Source organism: Alligator sinensis, unplaced genomic scaffold (assembly GCF_000455745.1).
Source record: "Alligator sinensis unplaced genomic scaffold, ASM45574v1 scaffold955_1, whole genome shotgun sequence".
In the NCBI taxonomy this organism is placed as follows: Eukaryota; Metazoa; Chordata; order Crocodylia; family Alligatoridae; genus Alligator; species Alligator sinensis.
In genome coordinates, this window is record NW_005842791.1 from 598044 (window position 1) to 620317 (window position 22274).

General features: G+C 59.8%; 1 protein-coding gene across 4 annotated transcripts in view; it reads left to right on the top strand.

The window, feature by feature from the left end:
• Positions 1 to 1603: 1603 nt before the first annotated feature.
• Positions 1604 to 22274, top strand: part of ARHGEF40 (Rho guanine nucleotide exchange factor 40) — a 32737-nt gene continuing 12066 nt past the window's right edge. Inside the window, exons 1-21 of one of the 4 annotated variants that reach the window (XM_025191157.1) lie at positions 1604 to 3531; positions 4006 to 4129; positions 4535 to 4640; positions 4973 to 5050; positions 5364 to 5480; positions 5885 to 5986; positions 6325 to 6452; positions 6547 to 6673; positions 7188 to 7975; positions 9308 to 9548; positions 9926 to 10012; positions 10380 to 10613; positions 12461 to 12631; positions 13626 to 13803; positions 14035 to 14139; positions 14657 to 14875; positions 15481 to 15584; positions 16459 to 16516; positions 17054 to 19449; positions 19724 to 19880; positions 20473 to 20612. In XM_025191157.1, coding sequence (XP_025046942.1) covers positions 1749 to 3531; positions 4006 to 4129; positions 4535 to 4640; positions 4973 to 5050; positions 5364 to 5480; positions 5885 to 5986; positions 6325 to 6452; positions 6547 to 6673; positions 7188 to 7975; positions 9308 to 9548; positions 9926 to 10012; positions 10380 to 10613; positions 12461 to 12631; positions 13626 to 13803; positions 14035 to 14139; positions 14657 to 14875; positions 15481 to 15584; positions 16459 to 16500 — 4734 coding nt within the window. In that variant the 5' untranslated portion in view covers positions 1604 to 1748 and the 3' untranslated portion in view covers positions 16501 to 16516; positions 17054 to 19449; positions 19724 to 19880; positions 20473 to 20612. Of the gene's footprint in view, positions 3532 to 3953; positions 4130 to 4534; positions 4641 to 4972; positions 5051 to 5363; positions 5481 to 5884; positions 5987 to 6324; positions 6453 to 6546; positions 6674 to 7187; positions 7976 to 9307; positions 9549 to 9925; positions 10013 to 10379; positions 10614 to 12460; positions 12632 to 13625; positions 13804 to 14034; positions 14140 to 14656; positions 14876 to 15480; positions 15585 to 16458; positions 16517 to 17053; positions 19450 to 19723; positions 19881 to 20472; positions 20613 to 22274 lie in introns of those variants that run through there. The other 3 variants (XM_025191155.1, XM_025191158.1, XM_025191156.1) reach the window with 3 other exon arrangements.

Here is a 22274-nt window from a genome sequence, read left to right on the forward strand (position 1 = left end):
CGTGCCCGCCGGCCGCCCTCCCCCGGGGGACCCCCGCTCCTACAGGTGGGGTGCAGCAGGACTGCCCCAGCGCCCGCCGCTTGAGGGGCTGCTCCTGGGTGCTCTGCCAGCCCTGGAGCTGGCCTAGGGGCACAGGCAGGAGGGAGAGGCTGGGGGGGTGGAAGCCAGGCGTGCCCCGTGACCTGCGCCCACCCGGCAGGAGTCGGAGCCGGTGGAGGACTGCGTGCAAAACACGCTCTCGGCCCTGTACCCACCCTTCACCGCCACGGCGCCCACGCTGCTGGGCCAGGTCTTCGACGTGGTGGAGAAAACCTACCGCGAGGATGCCCTGCGCTACACCCTCGAGTTCCTCGTGCCTGCCAAGCATATCCTGGCCCGCATCCAGCAGGAGGCTTGCGTGAGTCTGGCTGTCTGTCTCTTGTCTGTCGGGGAGCCGTCCCTGCTGCAGGCCTGACCTGACCTCCTGATGGAGGGGCAGGTGCGGGCTCGGGAGTGGGGGCAAAGCAGGGCTGGCCAGCTGAGGGGTGGCTCTCGTCGCCGGGAAGCGGGTCATAGGAGAGAGCATAGTCTGGGCAGAGTAAGCCGGGCGATTATGCCTATGTTTTACTGCGGGTATTTCCCGGGCTTTACTGGTTGCCACCCTTCCCCCTTTCTGTTGCGTGTGTCTGGGCATTTTCGAGCCTTCCTCAGAGGCATTGGGTGCTGGCTGCAGCCAACGCTGGGGACTATGGCTGGGCTGTGCCAATGCTCAGCAGAGGCCAGAGGTTCCCGGCTGCAGTTTGCCCCTCTGCTCAGGATCAGACCGATTCCCACCTTTGGGGTCAGGAAGGAATATTATCCCATGGTCAGATTGGTATGGACTTGTGCCGGGGAGTTGGTTGCCTTCCCCCATAGCTGGGGATGTGGCCTCTGCCTGGGATTTCTCGAGCATATATTAACAGCCTTTGCAGCAGCTGGGATTCGGCTGCTGCGGTCCCCCTGCTTTTCCCCGTGGCAGGTTAGGGTGTGATGTCTGGTGTTGTGCCAGGGTCGATGGTTGTTTTACAAAGAGGTTAGATGATGGATGGGTCTGGGCTGGTTTGGATAGGGATGAGCCTGCCTCAGGCAGGGGAGCTGGACTACATGAGCTCTGGAAGTCCCTTCCAGCCCCGCTTCTCTAGGATTTAATATTCTGTGGCGTGGGGGCGGGCAGCGGGTGCAGAGGGGTGGCAGTGGGCAGAAGCCTAGTGAAGGGGCAAGGCTGTCTGACTGGGCAGCAGCCTGGTGTACGGAGAAGGACTGCAACGGGGAGGGGTTCAGAAGCAGGGTCACGTGGCGGTGTGTTGGGGTCTCTCGTGCCCCTCCAGCCCTGTCCCTTTTTCTCCCCCCGCCAGTCCCAGTACAGCGGGTTCGTGTTTTGCCACGAGGGCTGGCCGCTCTGCCTGCACGAGAAGATCGTGGTCCAGCTCAGCTCCCTGCCTTGGCAGCAGCTCCGGCCTGGTGACTTCTACTTGCAGGTGGTGCCTTACCTGGCCCGGGCGCCCTGCCTGGTGCTGAAGTGCCTGGCGCCAGATGGACACAGCATCCAGGAGCTGCCAGTGCCTCCCGAGGCCTACCCATTTCTCTTCACTGCCGAGTGGCTCAATGGCATCAATAAGGACCGGCGCGCGGGGCGTCTGGAACGCTGTCTGCTGGCAGCTGAGGAGCGCGTGCTGCGCCTGCCCTGGACTGAGCTCATCTGTCCACAGTTTGTGCATGAAGGGGGCTTTATGGTGGGCAGGCGATGCCCACCAGGCACCAGCCCTGAGGGGCTGGGGGCACGGAGTCCTGGAGATGGGCACCACTCCAGTGGGGAAAGCCGGGAGGTAGAGGGGGGCGGCCCAGAGGGGGAGTACGTGCAGCTCCTGGAGATCAGCCCCCCCCGGCCCAATGCCCCCCTGGCCTTTGTGCCCCCTGATTCCCAGAGCCGCACCCTGCCTGCCCGCAAGGGCCACAACAAGGGCCGCAACCGGCGCCACCGGGCCTGGCTGCACCCCAAGCCAGGGCGTGAGGAGACCTTGCCCAGGAACCGGACCCGCAGAACTTGGGAAGGGGCACATCTGGGAGGTGGCCAAGGCCAGGGGAGGGTGTTCCTCCAGGATTGGGACATGTCACGGCTGCCCAGAGCTAGGGCAGGGCAGAGATGCAGCCAAGGGGATGGCGAGGACCAGGGGGTAGATGTGCCCTTTGCTGTGGACACACAGAAATCAGGCAAGGAAGGATGTTTGCCCGGAGAGGGGCAGCCAGTGGGAGACCCCGGTGAAGGGTGTTTGCCCGGGAAGGAAATATGGGAAGGAGGTCCTGGAGTGGGGGAGCAGGGAGGAGACCCCAGGGAGGGCTGTGTACCCAGCGAGGAGAAGCAGGGAGGGGACTCCAGAGAGGAGCGTTTCCCTGGGCAGGAGAGTGTGCCAAGGGAGACAGAGAGACAAGGAGAAGCCAGGGAGGGGCAGAGAGAAGGGGACTGTGCAGACAGACAGCTGAGGAGGGGTCTGGTGGAAGGGCAGCAGGCAGTAGACCCAGGGGAGAGGCAATCTGGAGGGGTCCTGAGGGAGGCACAGCAGGGAGAGGACCGTGGTGGGACAGCCACCTCCCTCCAGCCTAATGCTGCCGGAGCACCAGCCAAGGCCAAGCCACCAGGCTTGAGCAAGGGGCCGGGGCCAGCTGGACCCCCTTGCCCTGGCCAGAGGGAACAGAGCCCCCCGAGTGGCTTCAGAGGGGTGGCTCCTGACACAGAGACAGCACCAGCCAGGGCTCACCTGCAGGCAGGGGGTGACAGAAGCTGCCCCCCAGCCCCAGCAACACCACATCGAGCCCCCAGAGGCAATCGCCGGAGGAGGAAGTGGGGTGGGAGAGGCTGCTCCACTGCTGGAGGCAGGAAGGAGTTTTTGCCCGCAAGGGAGCTGGCCGTCCCTGCCAGCGATGGGCAGGGGTGCATTCCCCAGGGGTCTGAATTGCCTAGCACTGCTGCCAAAGTAAAAAGCCAGGTGCCCCGTGGGACTGGGAAAGAGAGTGTCCCCACTGACACTGGGGTCCCGAACACACTTGCCATGGGAGAAGAGGGCATCCCTGAGAGCCAGGAGGAGGGGGCTGGCACTGACGTCCCAAGGCACGAGGCTGGCACGATGGACGAAACTGGGGACTCCACCCAGCAGGACGGGGTTGTCCCTGGAGAGGTGGATATCCCCACCCCCCTTGCAATACCCAGCACCGAGGGTATGGGAGGTGAGGGTGCCCCTGCCAGTCCAGGGCATGCGACCTCCCAAGCCAACACCGAGGAAAAGACCATGGCCACGGTCCCCAGCCCACAGGCCAGCGCGGGGGAAAAGCTCATCACTGGATCCCCGAAGCAGATGGAGCCTGTTGTGGCTGGAGAAGCCTCAGCAGAGAATGCCCATCCCCCTGAGGGAGCAACAGAGCCCAGCTGCCCCCCTGGCTCCCTGCCCTCCACCTCAGCTGTCCTTGGGCAAGATGTGGACTGGGACCTCCTGCGCTCTGGCATCTTCCAGCTGACAGGTGAGAGCCGTGGGCTGGCACGTGGCACAGACTGTCTGGCTGGGGCCTGGCACATCAGCGCCTTCAGTTCCCGGGCTTAGGGTCTAGTGCCTGCCAGCCTACGGGCATTGCCCTACCAAAGAAGCAGGCTTCCCAGGGCACGAGCAGGCTATATAACCTGACAGCCCAGCTCTGGGACAACAGCAGCAGTCTCAGCTGCATGGCCACATGAGGCACAAGCTGCCTCCACCCCCATATCCTAGGGCAGTCCTCAAACTGTCCCAGGCTCAAAGGCGAGCACCCAAAGGAGAGGGCTGGGGAATGGGGCATGGTGCCAAAAGTGGAGGCCTTGCTTGTGCTATGCAGGACCACAGGCAAGGGTTTAGCAGCATGATAGCAGCCTCCCAGAGATCACCATCCATCTCCATGTGCTGGGGGCTGCCATGGGTCCAGCCAGTGCCCCGGGCTGCCCTCACCCTAGATTTGGCTCCGCAGGAGGCATGGACCGGGCTGGAAGGGCTGTGCTGGCCGTCACCCTGCCGCCCCCAGGGGATCCAGCCCAAGCCCTGGCCCAAGAGGAGTTCATCAAGGCCCTGAGATACCTGCACTCGCTGCTCAGGTAATGCCAGCAACAGAGGAGGGGCAGGGACAGGGCAGAGTCCTCCGTTCCCGAGGCTGCCCCACATCCAGTGTGCTTTCCTGTGCACCCCAACAGCTCTCTCTTGTCTCTTCCCCTGTGTAAGGCCACAGCTCGCCCCATATACCCTGCCTTGTCCCCCTGTGTCCCTAGAGTGTGGCCCTATCCCCCAGCTGCTCTCGCAGCTCCCCCACACACCTCCACCATTCCTCCCGTTGCCCCACATAGCCCCCAGCTCTGACATGGGCTGCTCCCCAACCCCCCTGACATTACCAGGAGCCTTCTGTGCCCCTTCCAGTCATTCCCCCCCCACCGCCCCCACTGCTGCTCTCTGGGTCCCCGTGGGAGCTGCCACCTCTTAACTCCTCGCTGTCTTCTGCCTCGCAGGAAAGAACAGCAGGAGCTGGGGTTGATGGTGCTGCTGGACCTGCGGCAGGGGGGGCTCTTGTCCCCCCACTCCCCTGCGCTACTGGCAGCCCTGCAGGAGCTGCAGGTACTGCCCCTTGCACCCCCACTGCACGATCAGGCCCGCTGCCTGCCCCCACCCTGCACAGCCCCGCTGCCTGCCTGGGCCCTGCTGCCTGCCCCATAACCCCTCACAACCCTGCTCCCCACGCCTGCTCCTCTGCCCACTGCCTGCTGCTTCCTCGCTGCCTGCCCCATGCCTTTTACAGCCTCCACCCCGGTCCCCCTGCCCAGCTCCCACCCCCAAACCGCCTTTCCCATTCCTCGCACAGCCTTCTGCCCTGCTCTTCCTCTGGGCCTGCTCCCTGCTGCCCTTCTTGGTAGTCGGGGGTGCCAACCTCCCTCCTCCTTGCCCTGCAGGAGGTGTCCCCAGCACTCGTGAACCGCCTGCTGGTGTTGGCCCCACCGGGGGACCCTGGGAAGCTGGCACTCGCTCAGGTATGGGGTTGGCAGTAGGGGCAGTGCCTGGGTAGCAGTGCGGTTGCAGGGGGTGACCGCAAGGGACTCCTGCTCAGGAGGATGGCGGGTTATTGGGGTTTCTGTGAGCAGAGGGACAGCAGCAAAGGGTCCCTGACAAGGGTTTCCTTTGCAGGAGGCGGGCAGGCATGGGGGGGGCCTGGTGAGGGGCATGGAGGAGGCAGCGGGGGCATTTCCCCCCGCTGATGGGGGTGGGGGCATTTCCCAGGTGCCAGGGAGATGCTAGGGTTGAGGGAAGGATCCTTTCCATCGTGACAGCTGTTCCATCCTCCAGGAGATGCTTGTGCTCTCTGTCGCCGACCTGCCCCGCTTCGTGGAGCCCCAGCACCTGCAGCAGTGTTTGGGGGGCAGCCTGCAGCACTCACAGGCCCAGTGGGTGGCATCGTGCCAGGTGAGAAATGGGAGTGCCGCCACCCCCAGCCAGAGCTGCTCTGTGCCTCTCACCCCAGCCTCTGGAGACACACCGGGGTGGGCAGGAGTGGCCCCCTCTCAGAGGCCCCCAAGAGGTCCCCATGCCCCACAGCCTCAAATCATACCCCCTGCGTCCCAGAACCCAGGAAATCCAGTAGCTCCCCCCATGGTGCCCAAACCCCTGATGCTCAGGGTCTGAATTCCCAGCTCCTGGCGCAGCCTATCAGCATCCCTCAGTGCCTGCCGAAAGTTTGTACTTCATCACCCCTCCCTGGTGCTCTGCCTCTACTGCTGAGCCTTTCCCTTGCTGCCAGGCCTTGACACCTCAAGCCCTCCTCACTGCAGCACCATCTTCCCCTGTGCCTGGTGTGCTTCTCCCTGCAGGCGCTGGAACAGCTGTGCAGACTCTGCCGCGACGTGCTATGCTCGGTGCAGGCAGCCAGCGTCGAGGTGGAGGAGGGGTCAGGAGCAGAGAGGAGCAATGAGGTATATGACCCTGCACCACGTCCCCTGGACTCTGCTGCTCTGGCTCCTGGTAGTGCAAGGCCAGTTCACCCCCAGCTGACTGTGTGGTGTGTTTGCATTGGCATGCATGCAGCAGCAGCATACTGGAGCAGAGCATTGGCACATGAGTGCTTTGTGCCGTGCCCCGCTGAGCAGGCTGTGTCGGCAGCATTGCCTCATGGTGTTGTCCTGCACTGTACTGCTGTTTCAGGATGCTGGGCTCACCCTCATCCTGCTCCAGGATGGGCCAGCGGGCTAGGAGGTCACTGCGATGCCTCGTGACGTGGCATGCTGTACCGCTTACTGTGCTGTGTTCCCAGGAGCTGACTGCTCAAATCGCCAGGCACCAGGACACCATGCGCAGGCTGCTGTCGGATGCACGCCTGCTGGAGCTGCAGAGCGAGGGAGGAGCCCTGCTAGCCCGGCTGTGTCCCTGGGAAGCCCTCAGGTGAGACCACCCTGTGCTCTGGCATGGGGTGTGGAGTGGCTGAGCCGAGCTGACAGCATGTTGTAGGGACTGATGTGCTCCCTTCTGCCCACAGCGGCCTGGCTGAGACGGCTTCCAGCCTCTACCAGGAGGTGGACAACGCCATCCATAGGCTGGGGGGGCTCAGCAATCGGCGCCTAGGGGAACTGGAGCAGCTGCGCCAGCACCAGGAGATCGGACAGGTCATTGCTTCCTGCCACCACCCGCTGCGCGCCTCCCACCCATGCCCCACCCACCTTCCTGGCCCAGGCCCCCGTGCCCACTGGTGCACGGGTGTGGGTGTGCGATGCACGGGCATGTGAGCCACCTGCCCTGCCTCCACTTGCATTGCCTGGCTCCTGTGCCAAGCTCCCACCTGCCCTTCAGCTTCCACGCCCTCTTGGCCCCTGTGCCAATCTCCTGCTCACATTATGCCCTATCCTTTTGCCAATCTCCTGCCTACGCCCAGCCCCCACTGAGCCCCGGAGGGGCATCCCCACCCATCTCAGCGGGGCGCTCAGTGCCAGAGGCAGCGGTCCATGAGCACTTGGGTACAGGAGACAGCCCCGCTTGGCCTCACTCCTTCCTTCCCAGGAGTGGTTGGCCCAAGGCTGGGAGTCTGTGTGTGTGTGGTGGGTGATGATGCCCTAGCAGCCTTGTGTCCCTCAGACCTGTGTCCCTTTCCTCCTCTGAGCCTGTCTCCTGCTCTCCCGGCAGGCCCAGGATGGGAGCCTGGAAGATGAGCAGTGCCTGGCCGCTCCTGAGGACGACGAGGGGCCAAAGGCTGTGTTTGGGGTGCTCAGTCAGCACCATCAGCCCCCCACTGACGCCTCAGGCAGTGTCTGCCAGGAGATGCAGGCGCTGGCCCTGCAAAACCCCCGGGCCGCGCAGGAGTGGGGGCGCTGCCGAGCCCGCTGCCAGGAGCTGGGCTGCCTGCTGCAGAGGAGGATGCGGGCTGCCCTGCAGCCTGCCTCGCCACCCCGCCGCCGGGCCGGCAGCACCAGTGCCTCCTGCTCACCCCAGCACCCGCTGCGAGGCCTGGGCACTGGGTTTGGCTCCTCCCGCAGCATGAGCTGCGTACTGCCCCCACCCAGCAGCCCCTTGTCCAGTCTGCAAGTGGCACCCTCCTGCCAGTCGCTGGGACCTGCCAGAGAGCTGGCAGAAGACAGCGGGAAGGAGCGGGGCCCCAGCCCCACAGATGCACCCCCCAGCTCCTTCTTCCAAGCCCCCACCCTGCCAGCAGGCAGCTCCCCTCCTGTGGGTACACCACCCCTCTGCCGGCCCTCCTCCAAGGGACCCCCTGCTACTCAGAGGGCACTGAGCGAGCCGGGTCCCGGCAGCCCCCGCCCTGGCGTCCACATCCGAGGCCTGGAGGTGAGCAGCCGGGAGGTGGTGGACAGGACCTGCTCTCCCCGGGAGCACGTCATGCTGGGCCGCACTGGTGCCCAGAGAGCCGAGGCACCCTGGGGAGGCACACCCAGCACCGAGAGGAAGCGTCGCTTGGGGTGAGTCTTGGGGCCATCAATGCCTGAAGGGGCTGGAAGGGCCGGGCGGCTTGCACTCTTGAGGGCAGTGGGTGGCATAGGAAAGCACTGCCGTGGGCTCCCGCTTTGTGGCTCGCTCATGCTCCAGCTGTAAAAACATAGGTGGCATGGCTGGCCATGGCATGTTCTTGGCCCTGCCATGGAGGAGAGAGGGCACAGCTTTCTCGCCATGCCTAGCTTGGAGCAGACATGGGCTGAGCAGCATGCACGAGAGAGCAGTAGGCAGCCAGAATGGGGCAAACAGGGAAAGAATGAGTCAGGGCTAGACAGCCTATGAGGACTCATCTCCTGGCACCCTCTGTATAAGCAAGTCTTGGCCCTTCACACACCCTAACCATGTCAGGGTCTTCCCCCTGCTGTGCCAAACAGGGGTCCCCAGTATGTGCCATCTTTTTCCAGCATGCACTGGATTCTCTCCAGTGTGCCAGGTTGTAGAATCATAGAAAATGAGGGTTGGAAGGGACCTCAGGCGGTCACATCTAGTGCAACCCCCTGCTCAAAGCAGGACCAACCCCAACTATCTTATCCCAGCCAAGGCTTTGTCCAGCCAGGTCTTAAAAACTTCCAAGGATGGAGTTTCCACAACCTCTCTGGTTAACCTGTTCCAGTGTTTTGCTACCCTGCTAGTGAGAAAGTTCATCCTAACATCTAACTTAAACTTCTGTGGCTGCAACCTAAGACCACTGCTCCTTGTTCTCTCATCTGCCACCACTGAGAACAGTCCAGCTCCATCCTCTTTGAAATTGCCCTTCAGGTAGTTGAAGGTTGCTATCAAATCTCCTCTCAGTCTTTTCTTCTCCAGACTAAGCCCAGTTACCTTCTCAGAAGTCATGTGCCCCAGCACCCTAACAATTTTCCTTGCCCTCCACTGCACACTCTCCAATGTCTCCACATCCTTTCTGTAATGGGGGGTCCAAAACTGGCCACAGGACTCCAGATGTGGACTCCTTACCAGTGCCAAATAGAGGGGAAGAATCACTTCCCTCGACCTGCTGTCAGCAATCCTGCTAATGCAGCTCAGTATGCCGTTAGCTGCCTTTGCAACTCAGGCATACTATTGGCACCTGTTCAGCTCATCGCCCACTGTAACCCTCAGGTCCTTTTCTGCAGACCTGCTGCTTAGCCAGTTGGTTCCCAGCCTGTACCGGTGCATGAGATTGTTCCATCCTAAATGCAGGGCTTTGCACTTGTCCTTATTAAAGTCATGCCTTTCCCGATGCTCACCTGGCAGTGCCTGTGCCGGGGTGCTGCAGGGGCTCTGGCTCTTGGATGACTCCAGCCTCCTCCCCACAGCACCCAGCAACGTTTGGTGGCTGAGCTGATCACACTGGAGCAGCAGTACGTGAGCTGCCTAGTAGAGCTGCTGCCTCTGGGCGTCGGACACCAGGAGCTGGCCTCGGAGCTGAGGCACGAGTGCAGCACATTGCAGGGCCTCCGGGACCGCCTGCTGGCCTTCCACCGTGCCTACTTCCTCAAGGAGCTGCAGGGCTGTACCATCCACCCCCTGCGTGTGGGCAGCTGCTTTCTGCGCTATGTGAGTGATTCCAGGACCCCCCTGGTGACCCTCATAGCCTCATGGGATGCCAGTATCCCCCCAGGGACCCTCACATACTCAAGGAGACCCCAGAGACTCCTCCATGAGAGGGAATGTGCTATGTGGGTGCCAGGCTTGACAGCCTCAAAAGATGGAGAGATCTTTTGGGGCCCCCCTGAGACTTCAGCAGGTCTGCAAAAGGGAGTTGCTGCCTTTGACACCTAAGTACCTGGCTCTGAACACCCCTCTCATGGGTCCGCAGCACTTCTCCAGACCGCAGACCCTTCTTTGTCACAGCTGTTTGCAGTGCTGGCTCATAGAAGGGCAGTAGTGTTGGATTGGGTTTTGTTCTAATGTGCACCCATTCTCCGTGCCAGGGGGACCAGTTCAGTCTCTATGCCCTCTATGTGAAAAGCCAGCAGAAGCTCGAGGCCATGTTCACAACTCAGCGAGTGCACAGCAAGGTAGGTTGCCAATGCCCCATGGGCCCAATGCTGCCAGGGAACAGGCTATCTCAGAGTCTGGGGCTCCATGTGTCTTGAGGGATTAGAATAGGGGGCTGCGTGCCACGACTCCTGGGCTCTGCCCCAGTTCTGACAGGGGGCTAGGAATCAACCCTCCTGGGTTCAACCCTGGAGATAGGAAGGTGAGGTCTAAAGCTTAGAGTTGGGGTGCAAAGCACAGGACCCCCTGAGAGTTTGTCTGGAGCTAGCAGAGGTGGGGACAGAACAGTGGGTCACAGCCCAGCTCTGGCAGTGGTAGGTTGAGCCATGGGCATGGGATGGTGGCGAGGCTTGGGGAGTCATGTGCTCTGTTCTCTCCCCGACTTAGGGTGGGCCCGGTGGGCTGGAGGGGCTCTGGGAAGATGGGGGACTGGCGCGCTCTCTCCAGAGGCCCCTGCTCCAGCTGGAGCACTACGGACGCTTCCTGGAGGAGCTGCTGCGGGAGAGCGGTGCAGAGCAGACGCAGGAGCGCGAGGCCCTGCGGGCAGCGCAGCAGCTCCTGGAGTCCCAGGAGCAGCATGGCAGGAACCTGCTGGCCGTGGAGCAGATCCGAGGCTGTGAGGTGAGTGCGGGCAGAGGTGGCAGGTACTAACTCAGCATAGACTGCTCCAGGGAGCTATCCCAGCATGCACTGCTCCCTGGTTATCCCAGCATGCCCTGCTGCATCTGCATCCAAAGCGTGGTCCAGGGGTGCTACCCCAGTATGCACTGCTGCATCTGTCTCCAAAGTGTGGTCCAGGGGTGCTATCCCAGCATGCACTGCTGCATCTGTCTCCAAAGCATGGTCCAGGGGTGCTATCCCAGCATGCACTGCTGCATCTGTCTCCAAAGCATGGTCCAGGGGTGCTATCCCAGCATGCACTGCTGCATCTGTCTCCAAAGCATGGTCCAGGGGTGCTATCCCAGCATGCACTGCTGCATCTGTCTCCAAAGCATGGTCCAGGGGTGCTATCCCAGCATGCACTGCTGCATCTGTCTCCAAAGCATGGTCCAGGGGTGCTATCCCAGCATGCACTGCTGCATCTGTCTCCAAAGCATGGTCCAGGGGTGCTATCCCAGCATGCACTGCTGCATCTGTCTCCAAAGCATGGTCCAGGGGTGCTATCCCAGCATGCACTGCTGCATCTGTCTCCAAAGCATGGTCCAGGGGTGCTATCCCAGCATGCACTGCTGCATCTGTCTCCAAAGCATGGTCCAGGGGTGCTATCCCAGCATGCACTGCTGCATCTGTCTCCAAAGCATGGTCCAGGGGTGCTATCCCAGCATGCACTGCTGCATCTGTCTCCAAAGCATGGTCCAGGGGTGCTATCCCAGCATGCACTGCTGCATCTGTCTCCAAAGCATGGTCCAGGGGTGCTATCCCAGCATGCACTGCTGCATCTGTCTCCAAAGCATGGTCCAGGGGTGCTATCCCAGCATGCACTGCTGCATCTGTCTCCAAAGCATGGTCCAGGGGTGCTATCCCAGCATGCACTGCTGCATCTGTCTCCAAAGCATGGTCCAGGGGTGCTATCCCAGCATGCACTGCTGCATCTGTCTCCAAAGCATGGTCCAGGGGTGCTATCCCAGCATGCACTGCTGCATCTGTCTCCAAAGCATGGTCCAGGGGTGCTATCCCAGCATGCACTGCTCCCTGGTTATCCCAGCATGCCCTGCTGCATCTGTCTCCAAAGCGTGGTCCAAGGGTGCTATCCCAGTATGCCCTGCTGCATCTGCATCCAAAGCATGGTCTAGGGATGCTATCCCAGCATGCACTGCTGCATTTGTCTCCAAAGCGTGGTCCAGGGGTGCTATCCCAGCATGCACTGCTGCATCTGTCTCCAAAGCGTGGTCCAGGGGTGCTATCCCAGCATGCACTGCTGCATCTGTCTCCAAAGCATGGTCCAGGGGTGCTATCCCAGCATGCACTGCTCCCTGGTTATCCCAGCATGCCCTGCTGCATCTGTCTCCAAAGCGTGGTCCAGGGGTGCTATCCCAGCATGCACTGCTGCATCTGTCTCCAAAGCGTGGTCCAGGGGTGCTATCCCAGCATGCACTGCTGCATCTGTCTCCAAAGCATGGTCCAGGGGTGCTATCCCAGCATGCACTGCTCCCTGGTTATCCCAGCATGCTCTGCTGCATCTGTCTCCAAAGCGTGGTCCAGGGGTGCTATCCCAGCATGCACTGCTGCATTTGTCTCCAAAGCGTGGTCCAGGGGTGCTATCCCAGCATGCACTGCTGCATCTGTATGCAGAGCGTGGTCCAGGGGTGCTATCGCGGCATGCACTGCTGTGTTTCCTATCTGGCAGACTATGAGGTGTATCTCCCAGCATGCTGTGAGCTCTCAGCCTCTAGGGCTGGGCTGTTGCTTGGTGTTGAGCAGGTCTATGAGGTCTGGTCCTACCCTTGCGGTGTTTCTTCTTCCACCAGATGGACCTGAGGGTCCAGGGACAACTGCTGCATCGGGATGAGTTCACTGTGTTGTGTGGGCGCCGCAAGTGCCAGCGCCACATCTTCCTCTTCGAACACCTGCTGCTCTTCAGCAAACGCAAGGGTCCCGAGGCCGGCCTGGACGTCTTTGTCTACAAGCAGGCCTTCAAGGTGAGCTCTCCAGCTTGCAGGTCAGAGCCATGGATTGCACCCGATGGGGTGCTATCTCCACAGCACTCCTGGGCCATATACCAAGCCCAGCGTCTTGGTGTCCCCAGCTCTAGCATCAGCCCCATAGTGCTTCTGGGGCCTGTTCCAGTGCTAGCTTTTTTCTCCAGACAACAAGATGAAGGGTGGCTGCCATGGGTTTTAGTCATGGCTTCCCCTACTCCCAAGTCAAGGGCAGAGTCTGCGTCTAAACCGACATGGCAGTTGATCTGATCCTGAGTTGCGGGACAAGACACTCTAGCCAGGAGCCTCCGGGTTTAAAACTCCCAGCAGGAGCACTGGCACAGCCCCGTCAAAATCCCCCAGCCCTGCTTGCAGCTGTTCTGAGAACGGCGAAAAAACCCCAAACCCTGACACATGTAGCAGCAGGAAGGGGAAAAAACATTCTTCTTGGTCCTACATGGCAGCAAGAAAAGCCCAGAAACCTGAGAAATACCCATAGAGCATATGCCGATGGGATGGTTTGGATAGGGATGGCCCTGCCTCAGGCAGGGAGTTGGACTAGGTGACCTCTGGAGGTCCCCTTCCAGCCCTACTTCTCTATGGGTCTATGATTGCTGACCAGTGCTTGATCAACCTCTTTTGGACCACCTTCAGTGACGGAGAGTCCACAGCTTCCTTGTTCAGTCTATTCCACTGCCTCCCTGCTATAACAGTGAAGAAGTTTTTCCTGATATCCAATCTAAACCTACTTTGCTGCTGACTCCAAGCCATTGGTCTGTGTCCTATGCTCTGCAGCAAGAGAGAAAAGGTGTTCGCCCTCTTCATAACAGCCCTTCAAGTATTTGAAGACTGCTGTCGTGTCCCCTCCTCAGTGCCTTTTCCAGAAGCTGAATGCCTAGCTCCTTCAGCCTTTCCTCATATGAATTGTGAGGAAAGGCTGAAGTAATCCCACCAGACCCAGTAAACTCACCTCCTGGCTGTGCTGCCCCCCCAGACGGCCGATATGGGACTGACGGAGAACATTGGGGAGAGTGGGCTGCGCTTTGAGCTGTGGTTCCGGCGCCGCAAGTCACGGGAGGCCTATACCCTTCAGGCAGCCTCGCCAGAGGTCAAGCACAAGTGGACCAGTGCTGTGGCCCAGCTACTCTGGAGGCAGGCCACACTCAGCAAGGGTAGGACTATGGGCTGAAATGGGAGGGTAGGGGATGGAGCCTGTGGATGGACTGGCATGGAGGAGGGTTAGGGTTGGAGGGGGTGCAGGCCCCATCTAGATGGGATGCGGGACACATCATGGCAGGACAGGGAGCAGCATGTGGGGAAAGTGGGGCTAGGGTGAGACAGGGAAGGGTGTGTGGTGGGGGAGGCACAGGCCTCCGTGTGATTGCCCTTCTTGTCCTCCCCAGAGCTGCGCATCCAAGAGATGGTCTCCAAGGGCATTGGCGACAAGCCTTTCCTGGACATCCAGGCTCATAGCCAGGGCCACCTGAGTGCTCTGCTCATGGGCAGAGGTGAGGGGGCTGTGGTACATGGGGGTTGCAACCGAGGCAGGAATGTTTCATGTTTCATTACACTTAGGGTTGCTGGCACTGAGGTATCTCTGGGGATTCCCAGGGTGGAAAGTCTCTACGGTAGGGTGGAGGTCTAGGAGTGTTCCTTTCAGGGCCGGGGTGTCAGGGTGCTCTCTCAGGGGGTGGAGGGTCTCAGGGCATTTTGAAGATGGGATTCTCTTAGGTGGTGGCCTTTTGGGTGTGGGTTTGCCCTGAGGAGTGTCTAGAGGTGGGAACCTTTATGTCTGTGAGGTTCTGTCAAGCCGCAATCTCTGGGAGTGGGGGGTTCAGGGGGCATGTGGGGGTCTCTCTGGGGACTCTTTTTGAAGTGAAGGCTTCTCTCAAGAGGTCTCTTTGGGGATGAAGATTTCTCAGAGGTGCCTCAAGATTGGGATGACTCCCTTGGGGTGTGTCTCAAGGAATATCTTTGAGATTTGGGGGTCTCACCAGCTGCTCTCAGCTGCCCCTCTCTCCACAGCTGCCCGCACACGTGCCTCTGTGGCTGTCTCCTCCTTTGGTGTGGCCCCATGCTCCCCGCCAGCTGCCACCTCATCCCCACGCTCAGGCCCTAGCCCCCTCAGCCTGTTCTGTGATGCTAGCCCAGTGACTTCTGCAGGGCACTCACCTGGAGGCTGCTCACTGCCCGGGCACTTGGAGGAGGAAGACTGGGAACTGGACATCAAGCATATCCCACGGGGTGAGACCATTGTGTGAAGTCTGCCAGGGCCAGAGGAGCCTTGGAAGATGTGGAGGGCTTTGGGAAGAGGGAGGACCTCTACTTGAGGGGACTGGGCTGACATAAGGTGCTGTGGTGTTTGCTTTGTGGGCATGTGGCTGGTGTGGGCACGGGGGAGGCAGCAGGCTCATGGAGTTCTAGGCAGGGCAGAGCGTGCCATGGGAGATGCACGGCTTAGGACATGGTAGCTCATCCGAGATATGCCTCATCAGGCAGCAAGTGGTGGGAACATATCAGAGGGTTTGGGAGTGTGTTACAGCTGAGTCCTGGAGCTCTGGGAGAGGGTAGGCACCTGGGTCCTTGGACTCTAAGGGCCAGATTGTGGGCTGTGGAGAGGCAAGCAGCCAGACTGTGGACTCAGGGGGCAGGTGGTTGCATCCTGGAGCAATCTGAGCATCCAAGCAGCCAGGTCGCAGTGCCTGGGGGTGGGCATTCTGTCTCTTCCACATAGCTGGGTGGCTACTGTGATGCCGGCTCGTCCTGCAATGCCACATGTGCTCTTCAGCAGACACCAGCATCACAGCCCAACACTGCCCTCCCACATTTTCAACCCCTGTCTGTTGCAGCGGCTGAGATGCCCGAGAGTGGAGAAGGCACCCCAGCACAAGGGGAGCCATGCCTTGGAGGCATGGAGTTGCCAGGGGGCTCTGCCCCAGTGCAGCGTCGACCGGTAAGAATGGGGTTGGGCAATGTGAGGGCCTCTCAGGCCAATACCAGTCTGTCCACACTCTCTTCTTCTCTCCTTTCCTCTCTTCTGCTGCATTTTGTGGTGTCCAGATTTTTCCTGTTTGGAGCTCCCCACTGATGGCAGAAGAGGAGCATGGGCAGGCGCTTTCCTGTCCCTCTGTTAGATCATTTGCTTGCTTCTGTCTATGTGCTTGGCTGGCTGTCCATTGTGGCAGTCTGGCTCTCTGCCCTCACCCTGGGCTTTCCAAGAGGGGTGGGTGTCTTTCGGGAAAGCCCTGGGAAGGGGTGGATAGGACTCACAGCACCAGGGGAAAGGCAGGGAGTGGCCTGGGCAGGAGCAGTCCCTTGCAGCGGGCTGCTGGAACTGCGGGTGTCCAGGTCATGTCACACCCCGGACAAAGCCCTCGAGGTGGATGGTGCTGGGGGACCAGGCTGCTTCACTCTGTGACCGTCTCCATACCTCCCCCATTGGCTCTGCCATCATCTCCACCATGCCTCAGCCTCCCCAACAGACCTAGGGGCTTTACTTCCCTGCCCTCCCAGGCACCCGCTCTGGTCTCCCCTATGGTCCACATGCATCCCAACATGTGCCTTACCCCAGTCACGGTCCTGACTCCCATTTTCCCTGGCTCTGATATCCTCAGCCCACTAATCTCCCAGCCCCACCAGTCCTGTATCCCACAACCTTCCCAACCCCACCCCATTCCTCACGATTCTTCCTTCTGCCCTGCCATGATTCCCCTATGACCGAGCCTCCTGTCCTCTTACCCCAGCCCCAGATGCCCCCCACAGCCCCTTTGCTTCCCTCCTCAGTTTCCTGGGCATTGTCACAAATGCACATCTCATTTGTTTGTCAGAGGGACAGCTGCACCCCCGCCGACCTGGCGACCCCGCTTTGACCCAACCAGCGGCAAGGTACAGCGGCTACGACGCCTGCCGGCGCCCGTCCGTCTGTCTGTCTGACTGTGTGTCCGCCTGCCCCACGCCAGCACCTGGGTGGCGCAGCCTTTCCTCTCCTTCCCTGTGAGCCTGTCTGTCTGTGTCTCCACCTGCCCCCGTGCATCCACCCACCTGTCTGTGCATCTGCCTGCTCCCCTCAATCCTCCAGCAAACCTCAGGCACCGTCCCATTCCCAACGCCTCTATCTGTGCCTTTGGCACCTTCCCCCAACCCATCTGTGCCAGTCACACTCCACCTATCTGCCTATTTTCCCCTTATGTCCCCGTGCGTCCATCTGTTTATCCCTCAACCATCTTCCCTGTTAGTGTGTCTGTCTCTTTTTCTTAGCCCGTCTGTCTGTCCCATCCTCTCCCTCCTCTACATCCATCCATCCATCCATCTGTCCCTCTTCCCACCTGTCCCTCTGTCGTTTGTCTGTGTCCGTCTGGCCCTCTCTCCAGGCCTGGCTGTCATTCACCTCTCCCTAGTACTCACCTGCTTCTCTTCCTCCAGAGCTGGGTGAAAAGCCTGCACCGGAAGCTGTTTCTACCACGCAGCCGCACGGGACGGGACGAGAGCCCAGGGGCTGCCAGAAACCGGACGGTCTGAGAAACCTCATGCTGCAGACCTCTGGCATGGGGCTGAACATGGACACCCCAACCGCCTGCTCTACCCACATAGGGGCTCCTCACCTCTGCCCCTCCACTAAAACCGTGTGTCCCTACTAAAATAAGGCCCATTTTCAGCCCTTGGCCCCTACGGCCCTCCTTTCCATTCCTCCTACCTTAACCTGTCCACAATGGGGAGGAGGTACCAGGCCTCTTCCTGTTGTCTGATGAAGGGAAGGGCAGGAAACATCTCCCCCTCACAAAGGGAGGACAGAGGGAGACCCATAGCACGGCCCAGGTGGCAGGGAATGCCCCACGCTCAACCTATTCATTGGGCTGCCCCTAGCACGGACACCTGCCAGCTCATGTGAAGACACAAACTCCCCTGAGCACTGATCCTGCCCACATGTGCTCTGATCCCACCAGGTGGGATTTTCCACCCCGGGGAATCCCAGCAGAAGCCAGGCAGTGTTAGTGCCATTGCACGAGGCCTCATTCTGCAAAAAAATCAAGTATTTCTCACCAACAGAAATACCCCGTGGGCTTCTGACATGGTGGTAGATTAGTTTGTGAAGGGGGATTCGTAATGCCCAACCCTCTACCCACCCCCACCCACTCACAAGGATCCCTGCACACACCAGCTTGTGAGGGTGCCAATCCCACTCATGCTTATACAGCTCTGCTTGCGTGGATGCTGCCCATCCTCTGCAGACAAACACCTCCTTGCCTGAATTCCAGCCTGAAGGGAGCTTCCTGTAATCTGAGTGTCATGGACAAGTCTGTTGGGGATCAGGAACTGAATGTGAGCTCAGAAGGGCCTGCCTTATTTGCATGTTCAAAATCCCATGGAGTCCGGCACAGCCCAGCTGACCGAGGCTGTTCCTCATTCTCTATTGGCATGTCCCACTGTGCGTGAGTACAATGGGCAGTCATGCCCCATCCTTGGCCCTCTAAAAGGACGGGGAAATCAGTGCCTGGGAAGACTAGCATTAGGGTAGATTGGGTGCGTCTACATGTTCATTAATGTGCCATAGTTACTGTGCATTAAGTTGAGTACTTGGTTAACCAGGTACGAAATAAATGTGCAGTAACTCAACACTACTGCGCAGTAATGCCGGCGCACGGTTTTTAGTGATGTTTACTGCACAGTAGCCTAATTACACTGCACAGTAACGTATCAGCACGGGGTTTGCCCGGTACACTACTGCGCAGTAAGAGTCTTGTGTAGGTGTGCCCATTGTGTCTAAAAGGGAAGGGAAACATAAGTCCTTTATGCACACGGGTGCACGTGCACCCCCTGAGATTGACGGTGCAGCCCCTGAAAGCACTGTTGGCAGTGCCTGTGGGCAGTCACCGCTCACCCCTCTCCCCCAACACCGCCAGTGGCGTCTGCGGGCAGTCGCTGATCGCCGCTGGCTGCTGCCGCCGCATCTGCAGGTGGTCGCTGACCGCTGATTGGCACTCGCCACCACCCCCCGCCGCAGCCGCCTGCAGGCAGTCGCTGGGGCATGCGTCGTTCATGCCTTTACTTTCCAAGCAAACTGGAGCATTACGGGAAATGTTGTGTATAGAAGGAATGAGCTGTCGTGGGAAAGTCTGTGCCTGGCAAACTGGACTATTATGGGAAATTCTGTGCCTGGGGAACCTGGAGCATTGTGGGAAATTTGCTTCCACGAGGAACTGGGACATTGAAGGCAATTTCCTCTCTGGGAGATAAGAAGCATCCTGGGAAACCCCATGCCTGGTAGACTGGAGCATCATGGGACTAAAGCATGGGAAATTCTGTGCCTGTGGACATGAAAGCATTATGGGAACTTCCCTGAAGGGGTGGCGGGTGGGGGGGTAAGGTAGGGAACTAGCATCACGGGATATATGCCTGACAGACTGGAACACCGTGAGGACTCAGTTACACCAACTCTCACGTTGGGGTGACACGTATACAAATATTCATGACTATATGTACAATGTATAACCTGCGGGAGAGAGCCAGCAGGGCATGGCTGCCATTGTGGGTGAAAGCAGGGTTGGGTTGCCAAGGTGTGGGCATATGCCAAATACAGCGCCAGCCCCGAGGACACCCCCTCTTGGGGGTCTCAGAGAAGGCTGGGGTTTTGCCAAGGAGCTAGGCTCTGTATGCACTCCCACTGTTTATCCTGTGTATTAATAAAGCAGAGATACTAGCCATCAGTCCGTGTTGCAGCCCTGTGTCCCACTTCCGTAGCTGCCTGCTCCGTGCCCAGCACACCTGGCTGGTCACATCCATGGAGGTCTAGAAAAATGTCCTGCCCCTGGCAAGTCTAGGTATGTACCAAGGCATCACGGGGACTCAAGCCTACCAGTGTGTATTTCTGGTGTCATGGCAGAGGCTTGTGACAGTCACTGCGGGGCCAGTACAGCCTCTTCCTGGCACCAGGATTGAGATTTCACACTGGCATTGAGTCCTGCCAGGGCCAGGGCTCTTGTGAGACAGTGCCTGCTCCCATTTGACTGGACCTTGCATCCACCAAAGAGCTCCACAAAACGTCTGGGAAACCCTCTTCAAGCTCTCCCTTCCTCTTTGCTTTCCTATCCTTAGCTGACCCCACATCAGGAAGCAAATAGCCTCAGCAGAAGTTGGGTGTGAGCACAAGGACGAGACAGGCCCAAAGTCATCCCAGCCTTTTCTCCACACATGGACCACACATGGCACCCCACAGAAGAGATAGGCCTGGAGCAGGGCAGTGCCCCTAGAGGTAGGTTGGTACTTGGGAAAGCTAGCACTGCTGGTTGGGCCCTCTGCTCTGGTTTTGGGTCCTTTAGCCATTTTTTTTTACTAGGAATCCAGGCTGTATGGCTTTTCTGTGGATTTGGGCTTCTCCCAACACCCACTGCAAATACCTTCAACCCTCCCCAAGGTCCAAGCTCCCTTTGGTCAATCACTATACCCTTCTGCTGGTACCACGGTGAAGAGACGTGCTCTATCCTGCTATAGTACCAGGTGTGGCAGGCTGGGAAACGACTATTCCCACCTGAATGCAACACCTAGACATGGGTCCAGCTTCCAACAACAGCACCCAAACGTCCTTCCATAGGCTGCAATGGGGAAGCATTTCTCGACAAATAATGACGGCCAACCAGCCCAGCACCAGGGGCCAGTGTCTCATAAATCCCTCCATCCCTATAATCAGTATGTCATGGAGCACCATGCAGGTGTCTGAAGCATTCACATGCATGCCCCTTTGGTCTGTGGGATCCTCATTGCTTACCATTCCTCATCTTAAAATACCCCAAGGAAGGAGAGTCCTTAACTTTCCTGGGCAACTCACTCTATTCATCTCCATGCAGCCTCCACTCTGGATGGCCATTGCTGCTCTACTCTGCAGCCTCTGCTCCTCCTGGGGATATGCAGCACCAGCACCGGAGCTCCTGCCTGCTCGACAGATGGCTACCACTAACCTGCACTTGTGTACTCCCAGGAAGCAGAGGTAGAAATGGAGGGCCTTGTCACACGTTACACTTAGCACGTGTTAAATGAACTGAAAATGCTAGCATCCAAGCAGTATAGCACGCACTAAGTGCCATTGTAGGGTAGCAAAGTTAGGATTTTTCCAGTGGGATGCATTTCCAGAGTGTATTACCTAATATGCATTAATGAGCTAGCATCTGACTGCTCCAGGGAAGCAAAGGTGCATTGCTCTGTATCTATATAGAGATTGGAGAGAGCCAAAGGCACCCCTGGGTTGGTGGGGTAGTGCCCTGGGAGAAGGCTGGATGCTGGGACATGAGCCCTGTGCCTGGCAGAGGACTTTGGAGAGGCAGGATCAGGTGTGAGGAGGTTGATGTGGGGCAGGGGCAAGACAGGCTGGGGCAGGGCAGTGCCTTGTGAGGGAAGGTTGGGGCTGGTGCAGAGAGACGGTGCACGAGGGCATTTTCCCTGGGGGGTGTTGCTGCCATGGTAGGGGGAGGTAGGGCCACGGGAGCAGTGCCCCTGGGGGAGGCTGGTTCTAGGGGATGGAGGGGCAGCTCCAGGCCTCCAAGGAGGTTAGGACGTGGTGGCTGTGTCAGCAGAGCCGTGGCAGGCAGGTTGTGCTTCATTGGGAAGCCGATGAGGCGGAGTGGAAGGCATTTCCCCAGGGGGAGCTAGGGCAGAGGGCAGGTGAGGCGGGAGGGGGGCAGGTTTGCTCTGGGATCAGAGGGGGGCGATGCCCGGGGCTAGGTGTGGGGTCAGTGCAGGGCTGCGTGCCCAGCATGCTTTGCAACAGCAGGTGCACAGGGCCTTTGCTATTCCCGCTCTACCCCAGGGGGTCTGCAGGGTCTCCTCCATGCTGCCGGCAGCCCCTGCCCCGCGCCATCCTCCTGTCCTTCTGCTCCCCAGTTACTCTCTTAACAGTGTGATCCACGTCCGGCCTCCTCCTCCTCCTCTCCCCTCATCTGCACAAAGGGGGTACGAGTTGGAGGAGCAGGCTCCATGCCCCCTCTCTCTCCCCTGTCCCCATCTGGCCTTCCCGTGCTGGGACCCCCCTCCCAACCTTCCCAGCCTTGCCACCATTTTGCGCCAGGAGACGAGCGCAGGAGGGGTAGGGGGGGGGTGGACGAGAATCCCTCTTGATCCGCTTCTGCAGCGATGAAAAGCTTCAAAAATGCAAATTGCTCCATGCATGCCTGCTCCATACAATGAAAAGGGGAGGCCGGCCGCTCGCCCGCCGCTCACCTCAGTCTCTCCCAGCTCAGCGCTGGTGCGGGGGGTTCCCGAGCTGTCGCCTCATCTGGCCCGTGAGTAGCAGCCCTTGTTGTCGCCTCCCCTGCCGGTGCCGTCCCCCCCGTTTTCCGGGTGCCAGCTGTCCCCCTCCCCCCCCCGCCCCCGGCTTCCAACTTGGGAGCAGGTGCCGTGCGGGCAGCGGGGGAAGAGGCGGCTATTTGGGGGTGCTCTGGGCAAGGGCAAAAGTAAGCCAACTTTGGCCTCGACCCACCTGTGGGCCTGGCCAGGGCAGGGGGGGAAGCTTGGCCATGCACCTGAGCCTCATTGCAGAAGGGTTTTCCCTGGGTAGCCCTTTGTGTTGCTGGAGGAGCTGGGGACCGGGTGGCAGGGAGGGGCACTGCTTCCCAGGGGCCAAGGGGCCTGTGCCCCCGGGTGGGGGGTGGTGGGG